This window comes from Chrysochloris asiatica, unplaced genomic scaffold (assembly GCF_000296735.1).
Source record: "Chrysochloris asiatica unplaced genomic scaffold, ChrAsi1.0 scaffold00017, whole genome shotgun sequence".
Classification (NCBI taxonomy): Eukaryota; Metazoa; Chordata; class Mammalia; order Afrosoricida; family Chrysochloridae; genus Chrysochloris; species Chrysochloris asiatica.
In genome coordinates this window covers 12,618,681-12,643,091 of record NW_006408535.1, presented here as the reverse complement: position 1 = coordinate 12,643,091, position 24,411 = coordinate 12,618,681, and the positions used below count along the sequence as shown (strand labels likewise).

Below are 24,411 nucleotides of genomic sequence, written 5' to 3'. Positions count from 1 at the left end.
CATCTTTCTCCTGTGAAACAACTGGTAGTTTCAAACTGTCAACCTTGAGGTTAGCAGCCCAATTCGTAACCACTATGCTATATTGTTGTTGTTAAGTGCCGTCAAGTTGGTTCTGACCCATAGCGATCCTGTACAGGGTTTCCGAGGCTGTAAATCTTTACAGGAGCAGAAAGCCTTAGTTGCTATATTAGTTGGAACCAATTCGACTGCACTTAACAACAATTCATCATACAGAGTCCTGGTGTGGCACTGAGGGGGTAATGCACTGGACAGCAAAGTCGGTTTGAACTTAAGTTCGGTGGTTCAAACTGACCAGCTGCTCTTTGGAAACCCTATGCAGGGTTGCTATGAGTTGGAAACGACTCTACAGGACCTCTTTGAGTGGCATTATAAATCAGCATTGGACTGCTAACCACAACGTTGGTAGTTCAAACCCACTAGCCTGCTTTTTGAAACCTTATACAGGATTGCTATGAGTCAGAACTGACTTGACAACACTTAACAATAACAACATACAATTGATAAAGTACTGGCATGGTGCTATAGTATAATATAAGCACTGGACTGCTAACTGCAAGGTCAGCAGTCCAAACCCACCAGCTACTCCTCAATAATCCTATTCGGGGCTCTACCAGTCAGAACTGACTCAACAACACTTGACAACAATAATACAATGATGAAACTTACAGGAAGAGAAAAATATAAAAATAAATTTAGACTTGTTTAAGTGCTGTGGAGTCCATTTCAACTCATAGCGACCCTGCGTTGGGTTTCTGTTGTGGAGTAGGCTATGTGTTATGTCTCCTACTTATGACTATATTGCTTAAACAATTCTCTTGACTAGAGTTGGGCACACAACTGGTTTCCAGAGGCCTAATCCAGCCCTTCATCTGGTTGTTGTTTTTTTAACAATGAAATTATTTATTTGGTTGAGAGGTACAGAGTGAAGAGAGCAAAGAAAAAGTTACTAATAAATGAATGACAATAGAAGGCCTCTGTCTGAACCAATGGAGATAATGGTGATATAAGTTTGAAATTAGATTTTCTCAAACTTCTGAATTTAGGGCATCCCCAACCTCTTATCTGTATAACTCTTACCATTCAGTAGGTCCTATTAAGAGTCCTGTACATTCTTAAGGAGGGAGCTCTGGTAGAGTAGTGGTTACGAATCGGGCTGCAAACCTCAGGGTCAGCAGTTCGATACTACCAGCTGTTCTGCTGGAGGAAGATGAGGCTTTCTGTTCCCTTAAAGATTTACAGCCTTGGAAACCCTGTACAGGGTTGCTATGAGTCAGAATTGACTTGGTGGCAGTGGATTTGGGTTTTGGGTTTTTTGTTCTGGTCAATAATTGGGGGGAAGCAAGTATCCAAAAAATCATTTTATAGCTAATCCTCCCCCAAAGCAAAGAACTATTAAACATCTTAATGAAAAATTAAAGTTACCATGACAAATGTCAGTGACTAGCCAGTCAAATGCTTGAGACTTGAAGAAAATACTGGTAATTTTAAATTTAGTGTCATAGAGTAAACTAAAAACCCACTGCTGTCAAGTCAATAATAATAAACATAAACATAAAAATAAAAAGGAAACAATAGAACTGCTCAACACCAAAATTGCAAATACAGTACACAAAAAAGAAAAGGAAGCTGGTTTCTACTGTAATAGGGTGATATCCAAGATATTAAGTGAAAAAAGGATATAGAATATATTGACTTTTACATTAAAAATAGGGGACACAGACACATGTTATTTATTTATTTTTGGTGGTGTATGCATAAAACAGACTCCTAGTGTGGCACTGTAGGATCATTACTGGACTGCAAACCACAGGGTTAGCAGTTCAAACCCACCAGGAACTCCTTGGAAAGTCTACTTAGGATTGCTATGAGTCAGAACTGACTTGACAGCACTTAACAACAATGCATAAATTAGCTTTGGAAAGGTATACACGATACTGCAAACACTTAGTCGATAAGGTAGCAGGAAAATTGAAAGGGCTGTCCTAGTTTTCCCTTTTGTATATTCTGAATTCTCAACAGTGAGAATATACAGTAATACAAAATATAAGTATCAAAAATATTTTACCTTGCACCATTGTTCCTAATGACTTCAACAGTTTCTTCAACAAAATATCGATCCTTGACATATGCAAAGATATCATCACAAATCTCATGCAAGCGTGAACGATGAGTAAGGTTGGTCAAGTATAAAACTGGAATAATTAGTGGTTCTGGAAAACTCTGAAGATTCTGTCTTGCTTTTTTTTCTGATTCAAGTGCTTCCTGATAGGTCAGTCCCGGTCTGCCCGTCACAGCACAACTCCACACAAGACTGTTGCACAGAATGGTTCGTTCAAAAAAGTCACTGATTAGAAAACAAACAAAAGCAAAAACCAGTTACTTCCCATTTAACAAATTCTACATTAAAAAACTGATAAAAAGATTGTGCCTTTATCATAAAACTTTAATGCAAACAGCTGTGGAAAACTAGTAAACGTAACCATTTATAAATCCAAGCAAAAGTATATTTAAGCCAGACATATATATTTTGCACTTAAAGGTACATTCAGTCAAAATTGGACTTTTATTCCTAATTTCAAAGCTACTGAAAATAACAAACACAATCTTTCTTTTTTATTTCTAATTTTTAAGCTTTTTTTCCCTCAAGGCAGTTAAAATACTAAGAATCATTTCAAGCACTGAACTATGAATTTTAAAAGGCTTTAATAGTGAAAAACTAGAAAATCTAAGCATCTAACAATAAGAGAATGGAGACCTGGTGTGGCACTGTAGGATAAGCACTGGACTGCTGATAGGTCAGCAGTTCAAACCCACCAGCCATGCCTCAGAAACACTACACAGGGTCACTATAAATTAGAACTGACTCGATGGTACTTAAAACAACAACAATATGGAAAGATTTCTAAATCACAGTGTAGAAAATACTCAAATTATTGAACAACACAAGCCCAAGTACATTTACACACATACTATAAATATTGTTTTCTATGGAGATGGAGGGAGGGGGACTGGGGTGTATTGGAATCAATTGAATGACAATGGGGAAGGAAGGAAAACTTTTTTGCCCCTTATTCTAAGTATTTCTATTATTGTTTCCAGTTTTTAAATGAGCATATATTTACATTTTATTTTACAATAAAATACTTTTAAAATAGAAAAAGCTAGACATACAAAAATGTTTAAAATAGATGTCTTTAGGTATTAAAGTATGGGTAAATTTTTTTCCTTCCTTTTCTATTCTTTGGTGTAATAGTTAAATTTTCTGTAATTATACGTAAACAATATGTTTTTGTTAAGTGCTGTTGAGTTGATTCTGACCCATAGTGACCCTGTTTAGGGTTTCCAAGGAGCAGCTGATGAGCTTGAACCATGTAAACAATATAGTTAAATCATTATTCCCTTTAACTTTCCTTCCTGAAATCCTTCTCCCATGATTCTAAAGGTATTAAAATTGCTATGTGTTTACTTCCTGATCATTATATTTACATAGGTTATTCCTACAGTAATGTGATCGCCAAAGATTTGTGGCAATTCCACTAAGACTGTTTTGTATGTGCATGCATGTATAGAATAAAAATAAAATCTATGGAAATAAAGTAAAATAAATTAGCCATATCTTAATACAAGTGAGTTCTAAAGATAAGTGTACAACAAGCTATATAATTGAATTCAGTACTAAGAAATTCTTTGGAAATATGTCTCTTAATAGTGGAGATAATGGATGTATGTCAGTAAAATACACAGTGTACAGTAGTTACAAGGCAGAGGCATACAATCTAAAGAAGGAGGGGAATGAGAGTGCATAAAATATCAGAAAAGATTAGAATATTAGTTTTTTTTTTTTAAAAAAGGTACAGCTGAAGAAATGAATGGCAGAGAGAAAATATAAATGTCATATGGTTTAAGAATATCTTAATCAGATAAATGATTTACCAACGAGAGGTAACAGAAAAATAACTGAACATTTACCAATGATTTACCAATGGCACAAAATGAATGAATGAATTATGTAAGTGATTTATTGCATAAAACTGCAGTTCTACATAGAAAACTTTTAAAGTATTAAACTGTTTCCTATAGAAATAAACATATGTCTCAGACTTTAGCTTCCCAAGCCAACATGTCACATAACTCACATGATGTATACTTTTTAATAGTTTAAATTATACCTAGTATTGTTTAAGAAAAATAGACTTCCTTATATTATGTACTAACAGAACAAACACTTTGTAGGACCCTCATGTAACAAGAGTCCGGTAACACAGGTATTGTTGTTATGTGACATCAAGTTGTTATGTGACATCAAGTTGGTACTGACTTGTAGTGACCCTATGCTCAATAGAACAAAACACTGCCTGGTTCTGGGCCAACCTCACAATCATTTGCTACGCGTGAGTCCACTGATGCTGCCACTGTGCCAACCGATCTCATTGGAGGTCTTCCTCTTTTTCTCTGACCCTTCACTTTACCAAACATAATATCCTCCTCCAGTGATTTGTCCCTACTAACAATATGTCCAAAGTATGAAAGACAGTCTGTCATCCTGGCTTCCAAAGAGCACTCTAGTTGTACTTCTTCCAACATAGATCTATTTGTTCTTTTGGCAGTCCACGGTGATTTCACAGTCTTCCTTATTCAATACTCAACTTTCCCATAAATATGAGGTTATTGAAAATACTATGGCTTGCGTCAGGCACACCTTAGTCCTCAAACTGACATCTTTGCTCTTCAACACTTTAAAGAAATCTTGTGCAGCCCAATACATCATTTGATTTCTTATAACCACTGCTTTTCCATTAGTGTTGATGGAGGATCTCAGCAAAATGAAGTCACTGACAACTTCACTCTGTTCTCCATTTATATGGAGGTTATTTATTGGTCCAGCAGCAAGGATTTTTGTTTTCTTTACACTGAGGTGTAACCCATACCAAAGGCTGCAGTCTTTGATCTTCATCAGTAACTAACTATTTTAAGTCCTCTTGGCTTTCAGCAAACAAGGTTGTATCATCTGCATATCGCAGGTTGTTAATGAGTCTTCCTTCAATCCTGATGCCACATTGTTCTTCATAGAATCCAGCTTCTCGGATTATTTGTTCAGCATACAGATTGAATAAATACGATGAAAGAATACAACCCTGACACACACCTCTCCTAATTTTAAACTATTTGGTGTTCCCTTGTTCTGTATGAAAAACTGCCTATTGGTCGATGTAGTTACATATATCTATGTAAGCATAGGTATTACATAGATATATTACATAGTAACAAGTTTCCAAACTAGTGGTAGTTAGGGAGCCCTGGTGGTGCAGTGGTCAAAAAGCACTGTGCCAATAACCGAAAGTCTGGTAAATTCAAACAGCTACAGGGCTCCTAATAAGGAACTCTGGTAACGTAGTGGTTACAAATCGGGCTGCAAACCTTAAGGTCAGCAGTTCGAAACTACCACCCACTCCATGGGAGAAAGATGAGGCTTTCTGCTCCCATGAAGATTTATAGCCTCGGAAACACTGTACAGGGTCGCTGTAAGTAGGAACCAACTTCACAGCACATAACAACAGGGCTCCTCCTACAACCATGAGGTCCTGCAAAGTACATGAGGCTTTTAGTATCTGCTCTTCAAAGTCTGCAGATGTTACATTATAGTCTCCCTGTGCACAAACACCTACCCTCAGGGGAGGGTAAGCATGTTACCAGAGAAACAATTTTAAAGCAAGGTCTTTAAAACAAAGGGGGGAATGTCCCAGAGCTATTTCTTCCCATTCTTCACTCCCCACAGGCATTGCACCATCTTCCTACATAGCTTCATCTTCTCCCACTTGTGAATTATATCACCTATTTATCTGTGGGTTAATGCACTGGACTGCAAAGTAGGTGTGAACTGCAAGGTCAGAAATTCAAGTTCACCAGCTGCTCCTTGGAAACTCTATACAGGATTGTTATTGTTGTTGTTAAGTACCGTGCAGTCAGTTCCAACTCACAGTGACCCTGCATAGTGTTTCCAAGGCTGCAAATCTTTATGGGAGCAGAAAGCCTCATCTTTCTCCTGTGAAACAACTGGTAGTTTCAAACTGTCAACCTTGAGGTTAGCAGCCCAATTCGTAACCACTATGCTATATTGTTGTTGTTAAGTGCCGTCAAGTTGGTTCTGACCCATAGCGATCCTGTACAGGGTTTCCGAGGCTGTAAATCTTTACAGGAGCAGAAAGCCTTAGTTGCTATATTAGTTGGAACCAATTCGACTGCACTTAACAACAATTCATCATACAGAGTCCTGGTGTGGCACTGAGGGGGTAATGCACTGGACAGCAAAGTCGGTTTGAACTTAAGTTCGGTGGTTCAAACTGACCAGCTGCTCTTTGGAAACCCTATGCAGGGTTGCTATGAGTTGGAAACGACTCTACAGGACCTCTTTGAGTGGCATTATAAATCAGCATTGGACTGCTAACCACAACGTTGGTAGTTCAAACCCACTAGCCTGCTTTTTGAAACCTTATACAGGATTGCTATGAGTCAGAACTGACTTGACAACACTTAACAATAACAACATACAATTGATAAAGTACTGGCATGGTGCTATAGTATAATATAAGCACTGGACTGCTAACTGCAAGGTCAGCAGTCCAAACCCACCAGCTACTCCTCAATAATCCTATTCGGGGCTCTACCAGTCAGAACTGACTCAACAACACTTGACAACAATAATACAATGATGAAACTTACAGGAAGAGAAAAATATAAAAATAAATTTAGACTTGTTTAAGTGCTGTGGAGTCCATTTCAACTCATAGCGACCCTGCGTTGGGTTTCTGTTGTGGAGTAGGCTATGTGTTATGTCTCCTACTTATGACTATATTGCTTAAACAATTCTCTTGACTAGAGTTGGGCACACAACTGGTTTCCAGAGGCCTAATCCAGCCCTTCATCTGGTTGTTGTTTTTTTAACAATGAAATTATTTATTTGGTTGAGAGGTACAGAGTGAAGAGAGCAAAGAAAAAGTTACTAATAAATGAATGACAATAGAAGGCCTCTGTCTGAACCAATGGAGATAATGGTGATATAAGTTTGAAATTAGATTTTCTCAAACTTCTGAATTTAGGGCATCCCCAACCTCTTATCTGTATAACTCTTACCATTCAGTAGGTCCTATTAAGAGTCCTGTACATTCTTAAGGAGGGAGCTCTGGTAGAGTAGTGGTTACGAATCGGGCTGCAAACCTCAGGGTCAGCAGTTCGATACTACCAGCTGTTCTGCTGGAGGAAGATGAGGCTTTCTGTTCCCTTAAAGATTTACAGCCTTGGAAACCCTGTACAGGGTTGCTATGAGTCGGAAACCGACTCCATGGCACATAACAACAACAACATTCTTAAGGACATTTAGTGCTGTTCCTTCTGGTAACCTGTCTAGTTCATTGTTGTTGTTGTTAAGTACTGTGGAGTCACTTCCGACTCATAGTGACCCTGCACAGGGTTTCTGAGGCTGTAAATCTTTACAGGAGCAGAAAACCTCATCTTTCTCCCACGGAACAGCTGGTAGTTTTGAACTGCCAACCTTGAGGTTAGCAGCCCAATTCATAACCACTACATTACCAGGAGCTCTGGTAGCGTAGTGGTTACGAATCGGGCTGCGAACCTTAAGGTCAGTGGTTCGAAACTACCAGCCGCTCCGCGGGAGAAAGATGAGGCTTTCTACTCCCGTAAGGATTTACACCCTCGGAAACCCTGTACAGGGTCGCTATGGGTCGGCTCCGACTCGAAGGCACTTAACAACAACAACAACACATTACCAGAGCTCCTTGTCTAGTTCATTAGTTCATATTTTATTTCTGAGGTCTTGACTTAAACATCACCTCTTTTTCTTTTCAAGGTTTTTACTGTGGATTGAGTGAAAGTTTACAGGGCAGATCATCAGTTTTACATTCAACAAATCATAAACCTTGTTTCATTACAGTGATTATAAGCCCCTCCAGGTACCATCAGTTAACAGTATTTCTCTCTATTCACTTTAGCTTTTTTAAAAAAATAAAAATAAATAAACGACATTCAGGCATATATAATGATTTACACCTCCAAAGGGCACGTTCTGCAAGTCAGCTTCTGGTCACCAGCTCTTAGTCCCTCTCTTCCCATGAATCTAGAGTCCTCAGCTGCTCCATGTCCCCGTTTCTGCCTCCATCTCCAGTGTCCCTGCTTCTCTGGATAAGGTCCCGCATTCTGCTTGTGCTCTTCTCCCTTGATGGTCCCAGATCCCTCTGTTTCTGGACTGTAAGACTAACCACTCCCCTGTTTATATTCAAAAACTTCTACCTTTACAATTGTGACAGTTGCAATTTGTCATGATAAGAATAGTTTACTATTGAATCATACGAATCTTAACCCCATCTCTTTACACCAGACCCATCTAGACAAGATGAAATCTATTCAGTGGGCACTCTTTCTTCCCTCACACACTCTTAAACTAAACTCCTTCAAACCTCGTAAGACAGTCACTTCGTGTCTTTATCGGGCTCTCATTTTAGGTAGCCAATGTCGAAGTTGCCCATCCCTATCTACCCTGTGTGAGGGGATCGCACTGATACTTGATGTGAAGACTCCTTCCCTCTTTGTTGATATTTAGAGTTACCACCTCCATGAGTATAGGTCAGGTTCATCAAATTGTAGCAATTTACACTCCTTCCCTTTATCCAAAAACAAATTGTGTGTGTGTGTAATCTTCCTCTAATTGAGTTCTGATAATCAAGCCATCAAAACTAGGTCAAATGGGTACTGTCTGCAAGTCTGGGTGTTCTTGTGCATCTCCCCTCACTTCATATCAGCTGGATGCTTCACTCTCAGCTCTAGCCCTTTGTGGCTATTTGTCCTTGTCCATGGGCTCAAGTGTCCCCAGGTCTCACCACACTTTGGACCAACTAGCTCTTCCTCTTCTCTCTCTCATCTCCAGGTCAACAGGAGTCAATGGACTGTGGATGAACTCAGCCCATTTCTTCTTCATTGCTGCCTTTCCCCCTCTTCCACTCACCAATACACCAATGTGGTTGCTAGCAAGCTTACATGTCTGTTCATGTGTTCCCTTTGAGTTTCAGTCTTAGAAGGGAATTTGTCCTGAAGGAACTTGATTGCTTGCCTTCATGGCTTCCTGGAGAACAGCTTGCTTATTCTTGTAGTAGACAGTCATGCTGACATTTTTGTTTTGGGTTTTTCCTAATGATCTTTCTTTGAAGATGTATCTTCTGTTGCTCTAGCTGTTCCAGGCTGGTCTGCTTGTCCTTGCTAGTGGAAATGTTCCACCTCATACGGTTCTGGATGGGACTCAGGATTCCACCTAAGGTCCTATATTCTGCAAAGGCTTTGCAAGAGACCTATTTCATTGCACAAGTTCTACAACCCCTTTTAAATATTCCAATAACTTATAGGTTGAAGACAGGCTTTCAAGTTTTCTGTAATCATGTTTTCTAACATTCCTTTCTATCCCATTTAAGTGTCGATTTTACAATAGTAGGCTAGTGAAACCAATATTCATAAGACAGTCAAGGATTTTAGGTAGCGTAGTGGTTACGAATCGGGCTGCGAACCTTAAGGTCAGCGGTTCGAAACTACCAGCCGCTCCGCGGGAGAAAGATGAGGCTTTCTACTCCCGTAAAGATTTACACCCTCGGAAACCCTGTACAGGGTCGCTATGGGTCGGACCCGACTCGATGGCACTCAACAACAACAACAACAACCCTCTTCAAACTATGCCTAGATCCCTGTATCACAGAGCCCTGTTGTTCCAAGGTTGAGCATGCATCACTATTTACCTCTGTCCCACTTAGGACATGCAAACCTGTCTCAGTGTTCCCCTATCTATCTTGTTCTTCCACCTCCTCCCTCTTCTTGTATTGCCCTCCCCAACACCTGAACTACACCCCCAACCCAACCTCACTGTTGTGGCTACCTTATATTCCCTTAACTCTTCCCTCCATTTAAGACAGTCTATTTTATCCTGTAATCTACCTGACCTTCTCACCACCTGGATCTCTGTTCCTCTGTATTTATCGTCTTTCACATTGTAATTGTTTTGATCATAGACTGACTGCCCAGGTCCTTTGTTCTTATAATTTTATTCTATTCTTGACTCTTCCATTTGTTGATTGAGTTCACAGTGATGCTGCCACTTATGTCATTCTCTAGTTGTTGTCTGTTCTTGTTGGTTCTCAGTCCACAGAACTTCCCTTAGTATGTTTTCATAGCACGGTTGGCTTTGGCAAAATCCCTTAACTTCTGTTTATCCTGTAATGTTTTGATTAAACTATTGTATTTGATTGACAACTTTGCTGGGTAGAGGATTCTTGGTTGACAGTTTGTTTTCTTTCAGAGTTTTATATATGTCTCCCCATTGTGCCTTCTTGCCTGCATGGTTTCCGTTGAGAGATCTGAGCTTAATCTGATTTGCTTGCTTTTGTATGTTACACTTCTCTTTTCCCTAGCTGCTTTCAGGATTCTGTCCTTATCTTTGATTTTGGAGAGCTTGATAATTATATGTCTTGGTGAATGTCTTTTTGGGTCTATCCTTCCTGGGGTTCGTTGAGCTTCTTGAATACTATCTTTTCACTTTTCATGATGTTAGGGAAATTTTCTTTCAGAAGCTCTTCAACTATCTCCTCTGTGGACTTGTGTGATTGTTCCTCTTCTGGAATGCCGATAATTTTTAAGTTATTCCTCTTCATGTTGTCCAACATGAATCTTAGGCCTTCTTCAGATTTTTTTATCCTTTTTTGTGTTTGCTCTTCTATCTTAATAGTGTTGAGAGATTTATCTTCTAGCTCACTAGTTCTGGCTTCTATCTCTTCAATTCTACTCCTTTGTCCTTTCAGAGTATTGTCCCTTTGTGATATTCTATTATTAATCATTTAGATCTCTTTCTGTAGGTTTTGAATTGTTTCCAATTCTGTATCTATCTTATTTCATTTTTCCTGTAGTGTTTTCTTTACTTCTTCTTTGTCTTTCTCAACTCCATTGTATAGTGTTTTGATACATTTTATAATCATTTTTCTGAACTCCTCAGGCATTTACAAAGCTTGCCCATCTTCTAGTATGGAGTGTAGGTCTATTTCCATCTCATTTGTCTCAGTCACTTTATCTCATTTTTGGGCATTTGCTGATATGGTCATCTGTTTCTGTTTTGGGGGGCATATTCAAGAGTTATGTGTGGCCTTAATACTTAGATAGGTGTGTATTTTGGTATTTTTAATGCTTTCTGATTGCCTCCAGGTAGATGTGATCAGGAGATGGGCTTCCCATTTCACTCTTCTTCCTGAGAAATCTCAAGATGCCACTGTTGGTCACTGTGATATAATTCAGATTTTAATTTTCAGCCTATTTCCTTTTTAGTCTGTCTCGCTCCAGAATCCCCGTTAAGGCCTTTTTCCTAGTGATGTACCCCGTCTAGTCACCAGAACGGAGGTGCGCAGACAACGTGAGACCAATGAACAGATACCAAAAAAAAAAAAAAAAAAAGAATGTCCACATCTTTATTTCTGTGGTTCTGTCAGGCGTCTGTAGCTGCTCTGATCCTTCCCACTCTTTGTCTTGCCCAAGATGGCATCTTTTATTAGAAAGCAAATGATTTCTTGCTTCTATTACAAATTCCCCTAGCTGTAAGCCTTCCAACCTTCTAGATATTCCTTTATATGTGGTTCAGAGTTCTAGCACCATCCCCTGCACCTGCTTGGTCCGGTATCCTGTGTTGTTGGTGAAGGAGCTCCTCACAGCACTTCCACCCTCTCTGCCATCTTGTTTGTTCTTTTCCCTCCATCTGTTTTTGTAAATAGTTTTATTGGAACACACCCATCCATTCACATTTAGGTACTATTTATGGCTGCTTTCTTACTAGGTCTTCAGTTGGATAGATGTAACAAAAATATTACCCATTTTTAGGTCTGCATAAATTAAAATATTATCTGGCCCTTTACAGAAAATATTGGCTAACTCTGCTGTTTACCATTATCTCTTAAGGGGAAACTACTTCTGAGTTACCAAGTTGAGTGCTTTCTAATATAAACCAACTCTAGTTGTTAACTTGCTGGGTATTAGGGAAACCAAAAATCTAGTAGAATAAGGATAAAATGACACAAAAGTCAAAAATCAAAATGCAACTCAGAAAAGATAAATGCAAAGTGTACTCTACCTAAAGGCCAAAACTATATTAACCAGCCTATAGTGCATGGAATGCAGTTATATGGCCTTACTGTGTCCATGTCTCATAACTTTCACCAAATGATTGAGTGGTGGTGGTGGTTATGTGTCTGGGAGTCAGTTCCAACTCATAGCGACCCTGCATAGGATTTCTGAGACTGTAAATCTTTACAGGTGCAGAAAGCCTCATCTTTCTTCCTTAGAATGGCTGGTAGTTTCAAACTGCTTACCTTGAGGTTAGTAGCCCAACTTGTAACCATTACACTACCAGAGCTCCGTAAGTGATTGAGTGGTACTATGCAAATAAGGTGTTTGTGGCCTGCCCAAGAAGATTGATCAGCTTGCTAATAATGCAAATAAAGTGCATGGAATCTCTGTTCTGTTGTTTCTGTTATTAAGTGTCAGTGAGTTAGTTCCAACTCATAATAACCAGTATAGGGCTTCTGAGGAGCAGTTGGTGGGTTTGAACCACCGACCTTGGGTTAACAGATCAGGGCTTATCCTACAGTACCACACCAGTTCTCTGTAGAGGTGGGAGCATGCAAATAAGGTACATGAACTCTAATGAGAGATTAAGTTAGTTTAGGCACCTGCCAGACTTGAAAGAGAGCCAATCCCAGAGCATAAGGACTGGACTACCATCAAAAATAAAAGACAAGAGCCGAGTGCATCCTTTGGACCAGGGTCTCTGTGATGGAAACCTCCTAAATCCAAAACAGAGAACTATAATACTGGAGATGCCGTGAGATGGCAAGAAGCAACAGCAGACCCAGCAGAACCAGGCGACTGGCAAGAGATAGCAAATTCCACAAAGCGAGAAAGCTGAGAACCTTTGGGAAGGCGGTTTCCCAGAACCTGGCAAAATTATAGAATACCACAGACATGTAGTGTGCCTTTGGAGGGATGGGTGGCATCAGAATCAGTAGAAAGGTTAAATAAAGAAAGTATGTCTGACCTCCTCCATTTCATAGGAATAAGCCATGGGCTGTTGATACTGATGGTAATTCTACTTCATCCCCATCCACCTTTGTGAGGTTAGACAGGCAGTAAGATGTCCGTGTCATGCCATTTTTATAAACATAAAAAAGATCCAGTACAACACAGCAGAAAAGATCTAAGGGACCCAGAGCAGGCACCCCTGCACAAAATAATTGTTGTTGTTGTTGTTAAGTGTCGTCAGTTCCAATCCATAGCGATCCACAAAATAATTAGTACAGTTAAATGTATGAAAGTCCCAACATGAGGAAGTGGCCTTGTTTTTGAGTCTCACAAGTTTTCTCCCTTTGATAGGATGTAGTCTTATCACTTTTCTAGTATTCATTTTAGTAGAAAATACTTGAATTTTCCTTTGACAGGTTTCTGCTTACACAGATTTTGGCTTTTGTTAGAATATGCAGTAATTGTTTAAAACCTACCATTATTCCTGACTCTGCATATCAAAATTCAGGAAGGTAGTAATTGATAGACGACAACATGAGTTGTTCTACAATTCCCTTCACCAACAGAGCTACAGAACAGGGAATGATATTATATAAAAAATGAATGAAAAAACAGCTAGATGAAACTACACTTATTATGTTGTTCTTAAGTGTCATCGTGTCAATTCTGAATCACAGCGACATTATATAGGGTTTCCAAGGAGTAGTTTGTGGGTGTGAAACACTGTCCTTGTGGTTCGTAGTCCAGTGCTAATCCTACAGCACACCACTAGGAGTTCTATACTTATTCATAAATGTACGGCCAAGGAAAAAGTTGATAAAAAAATGCTAGTACATCCTGGGACCATCACGGGAGAAGAGCAGAGAGCAGGACCGTACCCAGAGAAACAGTGATACCAGAAATGGAGGCAGAGACGATGATGTGGAGAGATGGAGCAGCTGGGAACTCTAGACCCAGAGAGGGAGAGGGGCTGTGTGCTGACAACAGAGAGGGAGGTCTGCATGATATATATACCCTTTGGTTGGATGATGATACATGGAGGGGATTTGTGGCAATGGAACAATATAAGATAGGATGAATGTAAAGCTAATGTTCTCCCATGTGAACTACCACAAAATTCATAATAAAAATTTTAAATTAAATTAAAAAAAGATGAAGCCTAAGACATTTGTGAAGATTCAACTGTAAACTGGAATATGAAATAATATGAATATATCTACTTTGAAACTGGTTGGATTGTACTTCCAATAAGTGATGTTTTTTGTGGCCACCACCTTGGCAAAAAAGGCAAATGTCTTAAAACTGATTTAGGCATTTTCCAAATCAAGTCCCAGATTTCTGCTTAAGTCAACAAACTTACAGTTTAAACAAAGGAAAAAGCTTCCACCAAATTCTACAAGGAAAACAAAGACAAGGTTACTCCTATTAAGAGCCTAAATTAGTGAAAGTGATAACCTAGTAAATATGTAAACATCTTTAGATTATGTTAAAATACCTCATCTTTAAATAACCAAAAATATGTACATTAAACAGTCTTCTTGAAAAAGCTGGAACATTAAAAAAAAAAAATGCTAGTACAAAAACACTTGAATGAAATACTACTTTGTACTTCATTAAACAAACTTATATGATAATATATAAAACAGGCTCATAAATATACAAATTACACAAAACTGATAAATAGGAATAAATATTTTTAAATCTAGAGACTAACTAAAACCTTAAGTAGAAATTAATAAAGGTGAAAAATTATACTGGAACTAGATGTAAAAGTCCAAGCCTAACTACTGGTCATATTATTATTGTTAAGTGCCATTAAGTAAGTTATTATTACTCACAGAAAATAAAACACTGCCCTAGTCCTGCATCCTCTTGACAATTGTTACTAGATTTGAATTCATTGTTAGAACCACTCACTGGGTGAATCCATCTAGTTGAGTGTCTTCCCTCTTTTTCTCAGACCCTCTACCATACCAACCATGAAGTCCTTTCTCCACAGTCCAAAGTACGTGAGACGAAGTCTGGTCATCCTGGTTTCAAAGAAACATTCTGGCTGTACTTCTTCAAAGACAGATTTGTTTGTTCTTGTGGCAGTTTAAGGTATATTCAGTATTTTTTGCCAACAATACAGTTCAAATGCATCAATTCTCCTTCAGTGTTCCTTATTCATTGACCAATTTCCACATAACATATGAGCTGATAATAACATGGCTTGGGTCAGGTGCACCTTAGTCCTCAAGTGACATATTTGCTTCTGACCACTTTAAAGAGGTCATTTGTGGCAGATTAGCCCAATGCAATAATACATTGTTTGATATTTTGACTGTTGTTTCCAGCTAACTACATAACCAAGTAAAATGAAATGTTTACAACTTCAGTCTTTTCTGTTTATCAAGATGCTCCTAATTTATTCAGTTATGAAGATTTTTGTTTTATGTTGAGATGTAATCCAAACTGAGGACTATAGTCTTTTTTCGATCTTTATCAGTAAATGCTTCAAGTTCTCTTAGCTTCAGCAAGCAAGGTTGTGTCATTTGCATATCAAAAGTTCTTTTTAAATTTTCCTCCGATCCTGATGCCACCTTCTTCTTCATATAGACCAACCTCTCAGATTATTTGCTCGGCATACAGACTGAATAAATAATGAAAGGATACAACCCTGACATATCTTTCCTGATTTTAGACCACGCAGGTATCCCCCCGTTCTGTCCAAACGACTGTCTCTTGGTCTAGGCACAGGTTGCTTGTGAACATAATTGTTATGGAATTCCCATTCTTCACAATGTTATCTATAGTTTGCTATGAGACACATGGCTAAATGCCTTTGCATAGCCAATAACACAGGTAAACATATTTCTGACACTATTCTCTGCCTTCAGCCAAATCCATCGGCAATCAGCAATGATAACTCTCAGTACACATCTTCTTCTGAATTCAGCTTGCAGTTCCCACTTCTGAATTATCTTCAGCATATTTTGGCTTGCATGTGATTTTAATGATATTGTTTGATAAATTTTGCATTCTGTTGGATCACCTAAAGAAAGGTGGCACAAATATGGATCTTTTCCAGTTTGTTAGCTAAGTAGCTGTCTTCCAAATCTCTTGGCATAGACTAGTGAGTGCTTTCAGTGTTTTATCTATGGGTTGAAACACTGGTATTCAGTCAATTCCTGGAGCCTTGCTTTCTGTAATGCCTTCAGTGCAAACTGTACTTCTTCCTATACCTCCTTACATGGTTGAACATTGGCCAGTTCTTTTTGGTACAGTGACTCTGTATAATCCTCTCCATCTTTTTTTAATGCTTCCTAAGTTTTTATCCAAAGAATCCTTTAATACTGCAACTCAAAGCTTGATTTTTTTTCCTTCAGTTCTTTCAGCCTGAGAAATGCTGATTGTGTTGTCCCCCCCACCGCCTTTTTTTTTTTTTCTAACTCCAGGTCTTTGCATATTTCATTATGATACTTTAGTCTATGATACTCTAAGGAGTCTTGTGTGGCACTGTAGGCTAAGCATTGAATGGCAAGGTCGGTTTGAATCATAAGGTCGGCAGTTTAAACTCACTAGCTGCTTCCTGGACAGGGTTACTATGAGTCGGAACCAACTTGAAGGCACCCTTAGAAAACTTTTGTTCAGCTCTTTTACTATTTCGTCTGTTCATTTTAGCTACTACATTCAGGAACAAGTTTCAGTGTCTTCTAACATTTACTTTAAGTCTTTTCTGTCTTTTTAATATAATACCTTTTGTTCTTGATGTCTCACACAACTTCCTCTGGTCTTGGTCCTTAGTGTTCAATGCGTCAACTCTATTCTTCAAATGGTCTCTAAATTCAGATGAGATACATCCAAAGTCATTCTTTGGCTGTGATGGACTTGGTTTAATTTTCTTCAGCTTCAATTTGAACTAGCATATGAGCAATTGTTGATCTGTTTCACAATCAGTCCCGGCCTTGTTTTGACTGGTAATATTGAGTTTCTCCACCAACTCTTTCCACAGACAATAGTTAATTTGGTTCCTGTGTGTTCCAATCAGTTACATCCACATGTATAGTCAATCTATGTTGCTGAAAAAAGGTATTTGCATGAGTAAGCTGTTGTTCTTGCAAAATTCTGTGATCTCTGGCATCATTTCTATCACCAAGGCTGCCTTCTTTGTTTCTAACTGCTGCATTCCAATTACTAGTACCTATCAATGCATCTTGAGTGCATGTTTGATACATTTCAGACTTCAGATTTGATTTTGTAAAATCTTCAACTTATTCATCTTTGACATCAGTGGTCGGAGTATAAATGTGAATAACAATAAAACAGAACAAAAACTTGCACTGCCATGGAGTCGATTCTGACTCATAGCAACCTTACAGGACAGTGTAAAACCGTTCCTTAGAATTTCCAAACCTGTAAATCTTTACAGAAACAGAGAGCTCCATCTTTCTCACATGAAGTGGCTGGTGTGAGCTGAATACTTAACTAGCACTCAAAACATAAGATGAAAATGTCTATGGAATGCACTTCGAACATTAATAGGAGTATGTTGTTGTTTAGTATCGCTGAGTCGGTTCAAACTCACCAGCCGCTCATCAGAAACCCTATACAGGGCTTATCCTACAGGACCATCAAGAATAAACAAATGGATTGCGACTGTACACTGTGATAGTATATTACGCAAGTGCTGTGACTCTGTAGGATAAGCACTGGATTGCTAACCACAAGGTCAGAAGTTCGAGCCCACCAGATGCTCCTTGAGAGAAAGATCAGGCTTTCTGCTCCTGAAAAAATTTTACAGCCTGGGAAAACTCAATGCGGGGTCACTGAGTCAGAAGTGACTTCACGACACACAACAACTATCACTGGGAAGGTGACATTTGTTTTTACAGGTAGCTCAACAGAGAAAGCATACACGTGAATGGGGAAGGAAGTGGGAAGTATCTGAATACAAACTTGACAACTTTTAGAACATGACTTTGGATAAATTATATGCCCTATCTGAACTCAGTTTTCCTTCTGCAAAATGGGGTAATACTTTCCATTAACAGTTAACGTGAAAATTAAATGAGTTATTTCTGAGCAAATTCCTGGCATACTATATACACATTCAATAAATAATAGCATGAATTCTTATTTTTCAAGGGTCATATGTGCAGAGAGATCATTAGAGAATATACAAAAAAATAACCAGAAAGACAGAGAAACCATGTCAGAGGAACAGGTAAAAAACTTTAGTTGAAAAAGAAAGTTTGGCATTTGGAAGGGAGAATAGGGAGAGGTAAAAAATAACTATCTCCACATCTGAGGATATTTCATCTGGCCAGTTCCTAAAGCAACAATAGAAATTCCAAAAAGAAAGAGTTTGAGCAGATACTACAGGTGGTGCTGCGTGGAGGAGAGGGCAAGCAACAAGGTATTCCCCCAAGTTGTTAGGATGGTTTTCACTGTGTTTTGATGGTTAAAAACCCATTAACTGCACAGAGATTATAAGAAAACATCGAAAATCCAATCTGGGTGACCCAGGTATAAAAATCTCATCAATAATGGTAGACTGTTTAAAGATGAGCAATGTAAATGAGTTGGGCCCTAAGTCAGTCAAGTCTCTTTCACTGAAAAACAAGGCTAAAACATAAGTTGGACTGCCAATTGCTAATACTGTGTAAGGGATTCCTACATTTAGGATGGAAGGCTAGACTCACTCTAAAGTGGGAAATATATTACAAAGAGTTTAAATGACTGAGAGAAAAAAAAGGAATAGCTATAGAATAAGCGGTGGGCTGCTAACCTAAAGGTCAGCAATTCAAACTCATCAGCAGCTCCTTTGAAACACTATACAGTGTTGCTAAGTCAGAACCAATTTGACAGCACTTCCCAACAATTTTGTTTAAAAATTAATTCACTGGGTAATATAATAAATTATGTTCCTGTGCCACAAATCTAGAATTTCTGGTATTCAGATCTGAGCCATTTTTTAACAATTTTTTTTTGCCAAAAAATAAGCAAAAATTATAAATTTCTGTCAGGCAACCAAACTTACACAATAAATTTTTATCTTATTTAAAAGACTAAATTATACACTTTGGAATATATATTTGCCTATAGTTAATGTTGTCCAAAGTATGACACTACTTAGGACATGTTATCAGGAGAGACCAGTCCCTGGAGAAGGACATTATGCTTGATAAAGTGTCGAGTCAGTGAAAAGGGGGAAAATCCCCAACGAGATGGACTGGCACAGTGGCAGCATCAATGAATGGGCTCAAGCGTAACAACTGTGAGGTTGGAAAAGGACCAGGCCAGTTTCATTCTGTTGTGCACAGTGTTGCAAAGAGTTAGAACCAACTCGACAGCATCCATCAACGACAATGTATGGTGTTGTAGGAAAAGCACTGGACTGCTAACTGCAAGGTTGACAGTTCAAACCCACCAGCCACTCCTTGGAAACCCTACACAGGGTCATTATAAACCCACACGATGGCACTTACTATAGTTAAAGTGCTATTTTTAATGACTTTTCATGAAAGCAGGTCAAACAAGAGTTAGCAATTAGTTAAGGAACATGTAGTTCAAAGAAACAAAATAAAAGAGTTGTACTATATAATCACTAAGGATCCATCCTGTCATAGTTGCGGTCTCAAAGAATTCAGGGTCTTGAAAGAAGAAAATGTAAGGCAACAAATACATACAAGTACAAGAATAGTGGACGTTACACTAGATACAATAGAGGGGGTGATCATTGCTGCTTAAAAGGACAAGGAGGAAGTGAACTATAATTGCAAGTAAAATAGAGACAGAAAACTATTTAGCAATGAAAAGGTCACTGGCAACCTCTGCTAACAAGGTATATAGTGCTACAGGCTTAAGTTACTTTGCTTTGTGTTAAGATATAAACAAGAGGAGAGTTTCTGGAAAACTTCTTTGACATGGACTATAGAAATTTATATTCAAGAAATCAAAAATCTGAGCAAATAGGTGAACACAGTGGCCTTCATATAAACACAAAAGAAAAACATTCAAATAATGTACTCATAAATCCTCTTTAATTCGTACAACCTAAATGGTGATTTAAGGAATGAATAAAAACAGGTTTCCTTCAGTTTCTCCAGATTTGTGCCCAGGGTCAGATTACCAGTATAATATAGATTATCATTGCTGTTAAGTGCTGTCAAGTTGGTTCCCAATCATAGGGACACCGTACAGGGTTTTCAAGGAGTGGCTGGTGGGTTTTAACTGCTGACCTTGCAGTTAGCAGTTCAGTACTTTGCCTACCATTAAGTATGTTTAAATGGTAGCTTTCTTCCAATTTTATCAAGTCATAAAGATTAATACCTAAGAATACCAGTAGCAATACTTTATTCAGGGCTAATTTACTTAAATATCTTTGTTCCCAAACCCAATTATCACTCCAAAATAGCTTGCAATTACCTGAAACCCAAACAATTTAGCAGCGGGCAGGAAAAAAACTAGCTATTTAAAAAAAGTTTTTCAAGTGCCATTAACATATTGTTAAGTAGGTAGGTTTGATGGAATACCAAAACTCTCCTTATTTCAGATGTTTGTTATTAAGTGCCATTGAGTCGGTTCTGACCCATAGTGACCCTGTATAAGGTTTCCAAGGAACAGCTAGTGATATAAGGGCCAAATATGTGAAAAGTGTTTCACTCAAAAGATAGGAAGTTTCTTAAAAAGGTAAGAATGCATTTATCAAAGGAAAACAAGTTTGAAATTTAAGTCTACTTTTTTATTTTGTGGACATTCAGATACATTTTAATACAAATTCAGGATTACAACTATTATGGATTGAATTGTGTCCCCAATATACGGGACACAATTGTAAATCCTAACTTCTAAGCCTGTGCTGCTTACAATCCAATTTGGGAATGAGTTGTCTGTTACAGGAGTGGTACATGTTCTGTCTTAAACCGATCTCTTGAGATATAAAAAAAATATTAAACAAGCAATCCGGAAAAGTAGAAATCGGGTAAGAAAGATGCCAAGCCACATGCAGAATTTGAAAGAGATAAGGACCTTCTTCTAGATCCCACAGAGAAAGAAAGCCTTCCCTTAGAGAGGGCATCCTGAACTCTGACTTCTAGTATCTTAAGGAGAAAAAATAAATTTGTTTGTTAAAGTCACCCATTTGTGTTTCTGGTTTAGTAGCATTAGACTATTTGTTATAGTAGCATTAGATAACTAAGACAATTAACTAGGATTTTAACTTTAAAAAAGGACATCAACCTTGTCAAGTTACCTAAATCCAAATTCATTTAGCTTAAGTAGTTACAAGAGTGAAATCTATTTGAGTAACAAAACAAGTCTGTACAGGCGCAGAGAGAGATGTGTAACTCCTCTTTAAAGCACTGTCTGCTGAAAAACTTCCCTAGAATATTTGATGTAGCATATTTATTTGTAACTAACTTTTCTGTGGAACTAAAAGAAAAAAGGGGGTTACTTAAAATAAATGCTCAAAGGAACTGACTTTTCTAACCTCACTACTCATTTCTCAGACAGGGGCAGTTTGCTTAAATCCTTCCTGCATCAAGCCCCTAATCAGAAAAGGTGCCTCCTACACACAATTTATTTGGTTGCTGTAACACTTGGTTTCTAAGACACAAATGGATTCTAAGTGGAGAGAATAAAGCGTAAAAACAAAAAGGGGGGGGAGGTGTCAAGTTGTTTCAATGATCAGTTCAGGTTCTCAGTTTTTGTCCGTTTAAACAAAGTTCGCTAAAACGAACTACATTGCTCATCATGTTGCAAGACAAGAGATTACACCAAGCGAGAGGCTAGAAATACAGGGGTTGAAACTGGGCAAGCAGCAGCTCTGGGTTATCAAAACAATAGCGAGTGGCACATGTCAGGCGGCCCACATGCACAGGAGGATAAAGAGGCAACTGGCTGAGGCTGGAGTTGAACTTGTCCTAACCCCCTCCCCCAACCAACTCTCACTGCCAACCTCCTGGGTAGCGAAAGTGAAAACGAGGGTCCTGCTCAGTCCCCCGTTCCTCTTTTCCTCCCCCAGTCTCTCGGGGGCGGAGACGCAGAGTTCCCCAGGGCCGGGAGTTAGTCACCGAGAAGAGGCGGTGACAGTGCGCGCGGCTCTCGTCGCACACTCCTAGGCCTAGCAGCGCCAGACTGGAGGCCGCCGGCGGAGGCTCTAGTGTCCCGGACCCCCAACCCCCGGCCCGTAGAAAAAGCCCTCTCCTTTCCCGAATCTCAACACCGCTCGCTCTCGCCCCTACCCCAGGCAGTGCTAACGTCAGACCCCACGCCCGACAGAATAAACGAAGCCCAGCCCAACCGTTTCCTGCCCACGGGGACAGGGATTCCCTCCCCAGGCCGGGGGACGGCAGCCCTGCGCCGCTGATCCGAGCGGGGATCCCCCCGGCTGCCGGACGGGGATCCCGGAACTGGCCTCGCAGTGCGCGTGTGGCCACGGCGGGGAGGGGCGAGGCGGGGGGTTTCCGCGGTCCTGCCGCCGGGCGGACAGGAGGCTAGAGCCGCTCGGAGCGCTCCCCTCGGCCGGCCAGGGACCCCAGGCTGCTCTGTCCCGGCCGGTTCGCCCCCCACGCGCGCCAAGGCCAATCGGGCCGCCCCCGGGCTCTGCTCCTCCTCTCGATAGAGTTCTGGGGACAGAAACGCGGGCCTGCGGCCACCCGTCACTTTCAAATAACCCCGCCAGAAGTCCTGGGCTAGAAAAGGGAGAGACAAAAGGGCACTGGGGTGGGAGAGAAGAGCTGAACGGACCCGGGGGTACTGGGGAGGGAGTCCCTACACCCCTCGCACCCTCCCGCGCCCAGCCCGCCCTTACTCGTAGTGGCGGAAGATCTCGTTGGTGACTTTACAGTAGAAAACTTCCTCGTCGGGCCGCAGGTCTGGGGGCGGCTTCTGTCTCACAAACGGCTTTCGGTGTAGCAGCGGCATCTCCTGTCCGCCCGCGGGCTCGCTCGACCCTCGGCCGCCCGCGTCGGCCCCACTTCCCTATCAAAATTGGAGGGAAAGGAAAGCCGGTAAGGTGGGGAGCGCTCGGCGGGGGCGTGGGCTAGTCCGGGGCAAGTCGGCTGCCTTTTGTGTGAGTGACGTGCTACGGCTGCCACCGGAGCCGACTTCACGCCGGCCGCTGCCAGGATATTGAGCCGGCGAGCTGAGCCGCCGCCGCCGCTGCCCTCGGAGCGCGCCCCACCTCCGCACACCCGGCCGCCGGCTCACAATGGGGCTGGACGCCCCACGGCTGGCGGGCGGGCGGGCGCTGCGGGAGCGGCGGCGGCCCCCTCCCCCAGTGCCGGCTCCCAGCTCGCCGCCGGGCTCACAACGTGCTCGGCGCTCAGCTGGCTGGCCCGACGCCGCGAGGGCGCTCGTCGCGGGGGAACCACGACTTCGCTCCGCTTTGTTCCTCTGCTCGCTAGCACTTCCCTGCCGGCACCCACCGGCTTCCGAGCGGTCGCTGGGAGCCCCTCACCTGCGAGCACGCCGACTGCCACTTCTCCACCTTCTCAACTACAAAGGGAGCGAAGGGAGCCTCTGTTCTCCCGGGGGGTCGCTTCTCGTCGTCCCCGCTGCGCCCCTGGCTGCCGCCCCACCAGCTGCCACGGCCCGGCTCCGCGCGGGGAAATCGCGTCCCACCGCCACTTCCCCGCCTCTCCTGGGAAGTTTCTGATCTACTTTCGGCTCTGAAGGAGGAAGAGCTGTTGGGAGGAGCTTTTCACTTCTCGCTTCTACCTTTTTATTGGCTACTCGATGACTTTTACAGCCTGTCACTGATACAGGAAGAGACGACGGAGAGCCTGGGAGAACTACATTATTAATTAATGGAGCAACCCCTTATGAAGAATCAGAAGCATCCTCCATGTTTGAGATTATCAACCAAGAGATCTAGGGAAAGCGCTGGGGTTTCATAAACACATGGCAAACAAAGTAAACCCTTCAAGTCTGGCACCAACGCTTGGCGACACGATGGGATAAGGATTCAAATTACAATTTAACTTGTATTTTACAGATGAAAAGAGAAATGAGGAATAAGAAAAAACAATTTGACACTATCTTCTTCAAAACTGGAATTCGTGCCTCCAGAAACTATTTTGCTTGTGTAAACATCCATCTTGAAAATACCTTTCTTGACAGCAGTTCTCTGGAATACTTAGAGAAGGCAATTCAGACTTCAATAGCAGAAGAAAAGACCAAAAAAAAAGTTAGAAAATGTCAACATATCTAAAGGATTACCATATTTTTAAAACTAAAAAGCATATGTTTAAAAAGTTGTATTTCAAATACACTGCTGGTGATATTTTGCAAATG

The 24,411-nt window shown here is 40.5% G+C and overlaps 1 protein-coding gene across 2 annotated transcripts in view; it reads right to left on the bottom strand.

The window, feature by feature from the left end:
• Positions 1-24,079, bottom strand: part of BAZ1A (bromodomain adjacent to zinc finger domain, 1A) — a 127,810-nt gene extending 103,731 nt beyond the window's left edge. For both annotated transcript variants that reach the window (XM_006835353.1, XM_006835354.1), the window contains exons 1-3: positions 23,576-24,079; positions 22,928-23,097; positions 2,087-2,365 (exon numbers count right to left, since the gene is read on the bottom strand). In XM_006835353.1, the coding sequence (XP_006835416.1) occupies positions 2,087-2,365; positions 22,928-23,040 (392 nt within the window). In that variant the 5' untranslated portion in view covers positions 23,041-23,097; positions 23,576-24,079. The remainder of the gene's footprint in view (positions 1-2,086; positions 2,366-22,927; positions 23,098-23,575) is intronic.
• Between the last annotated feature and the right edge of the window lie 332 nt (positions 24,080-24,411).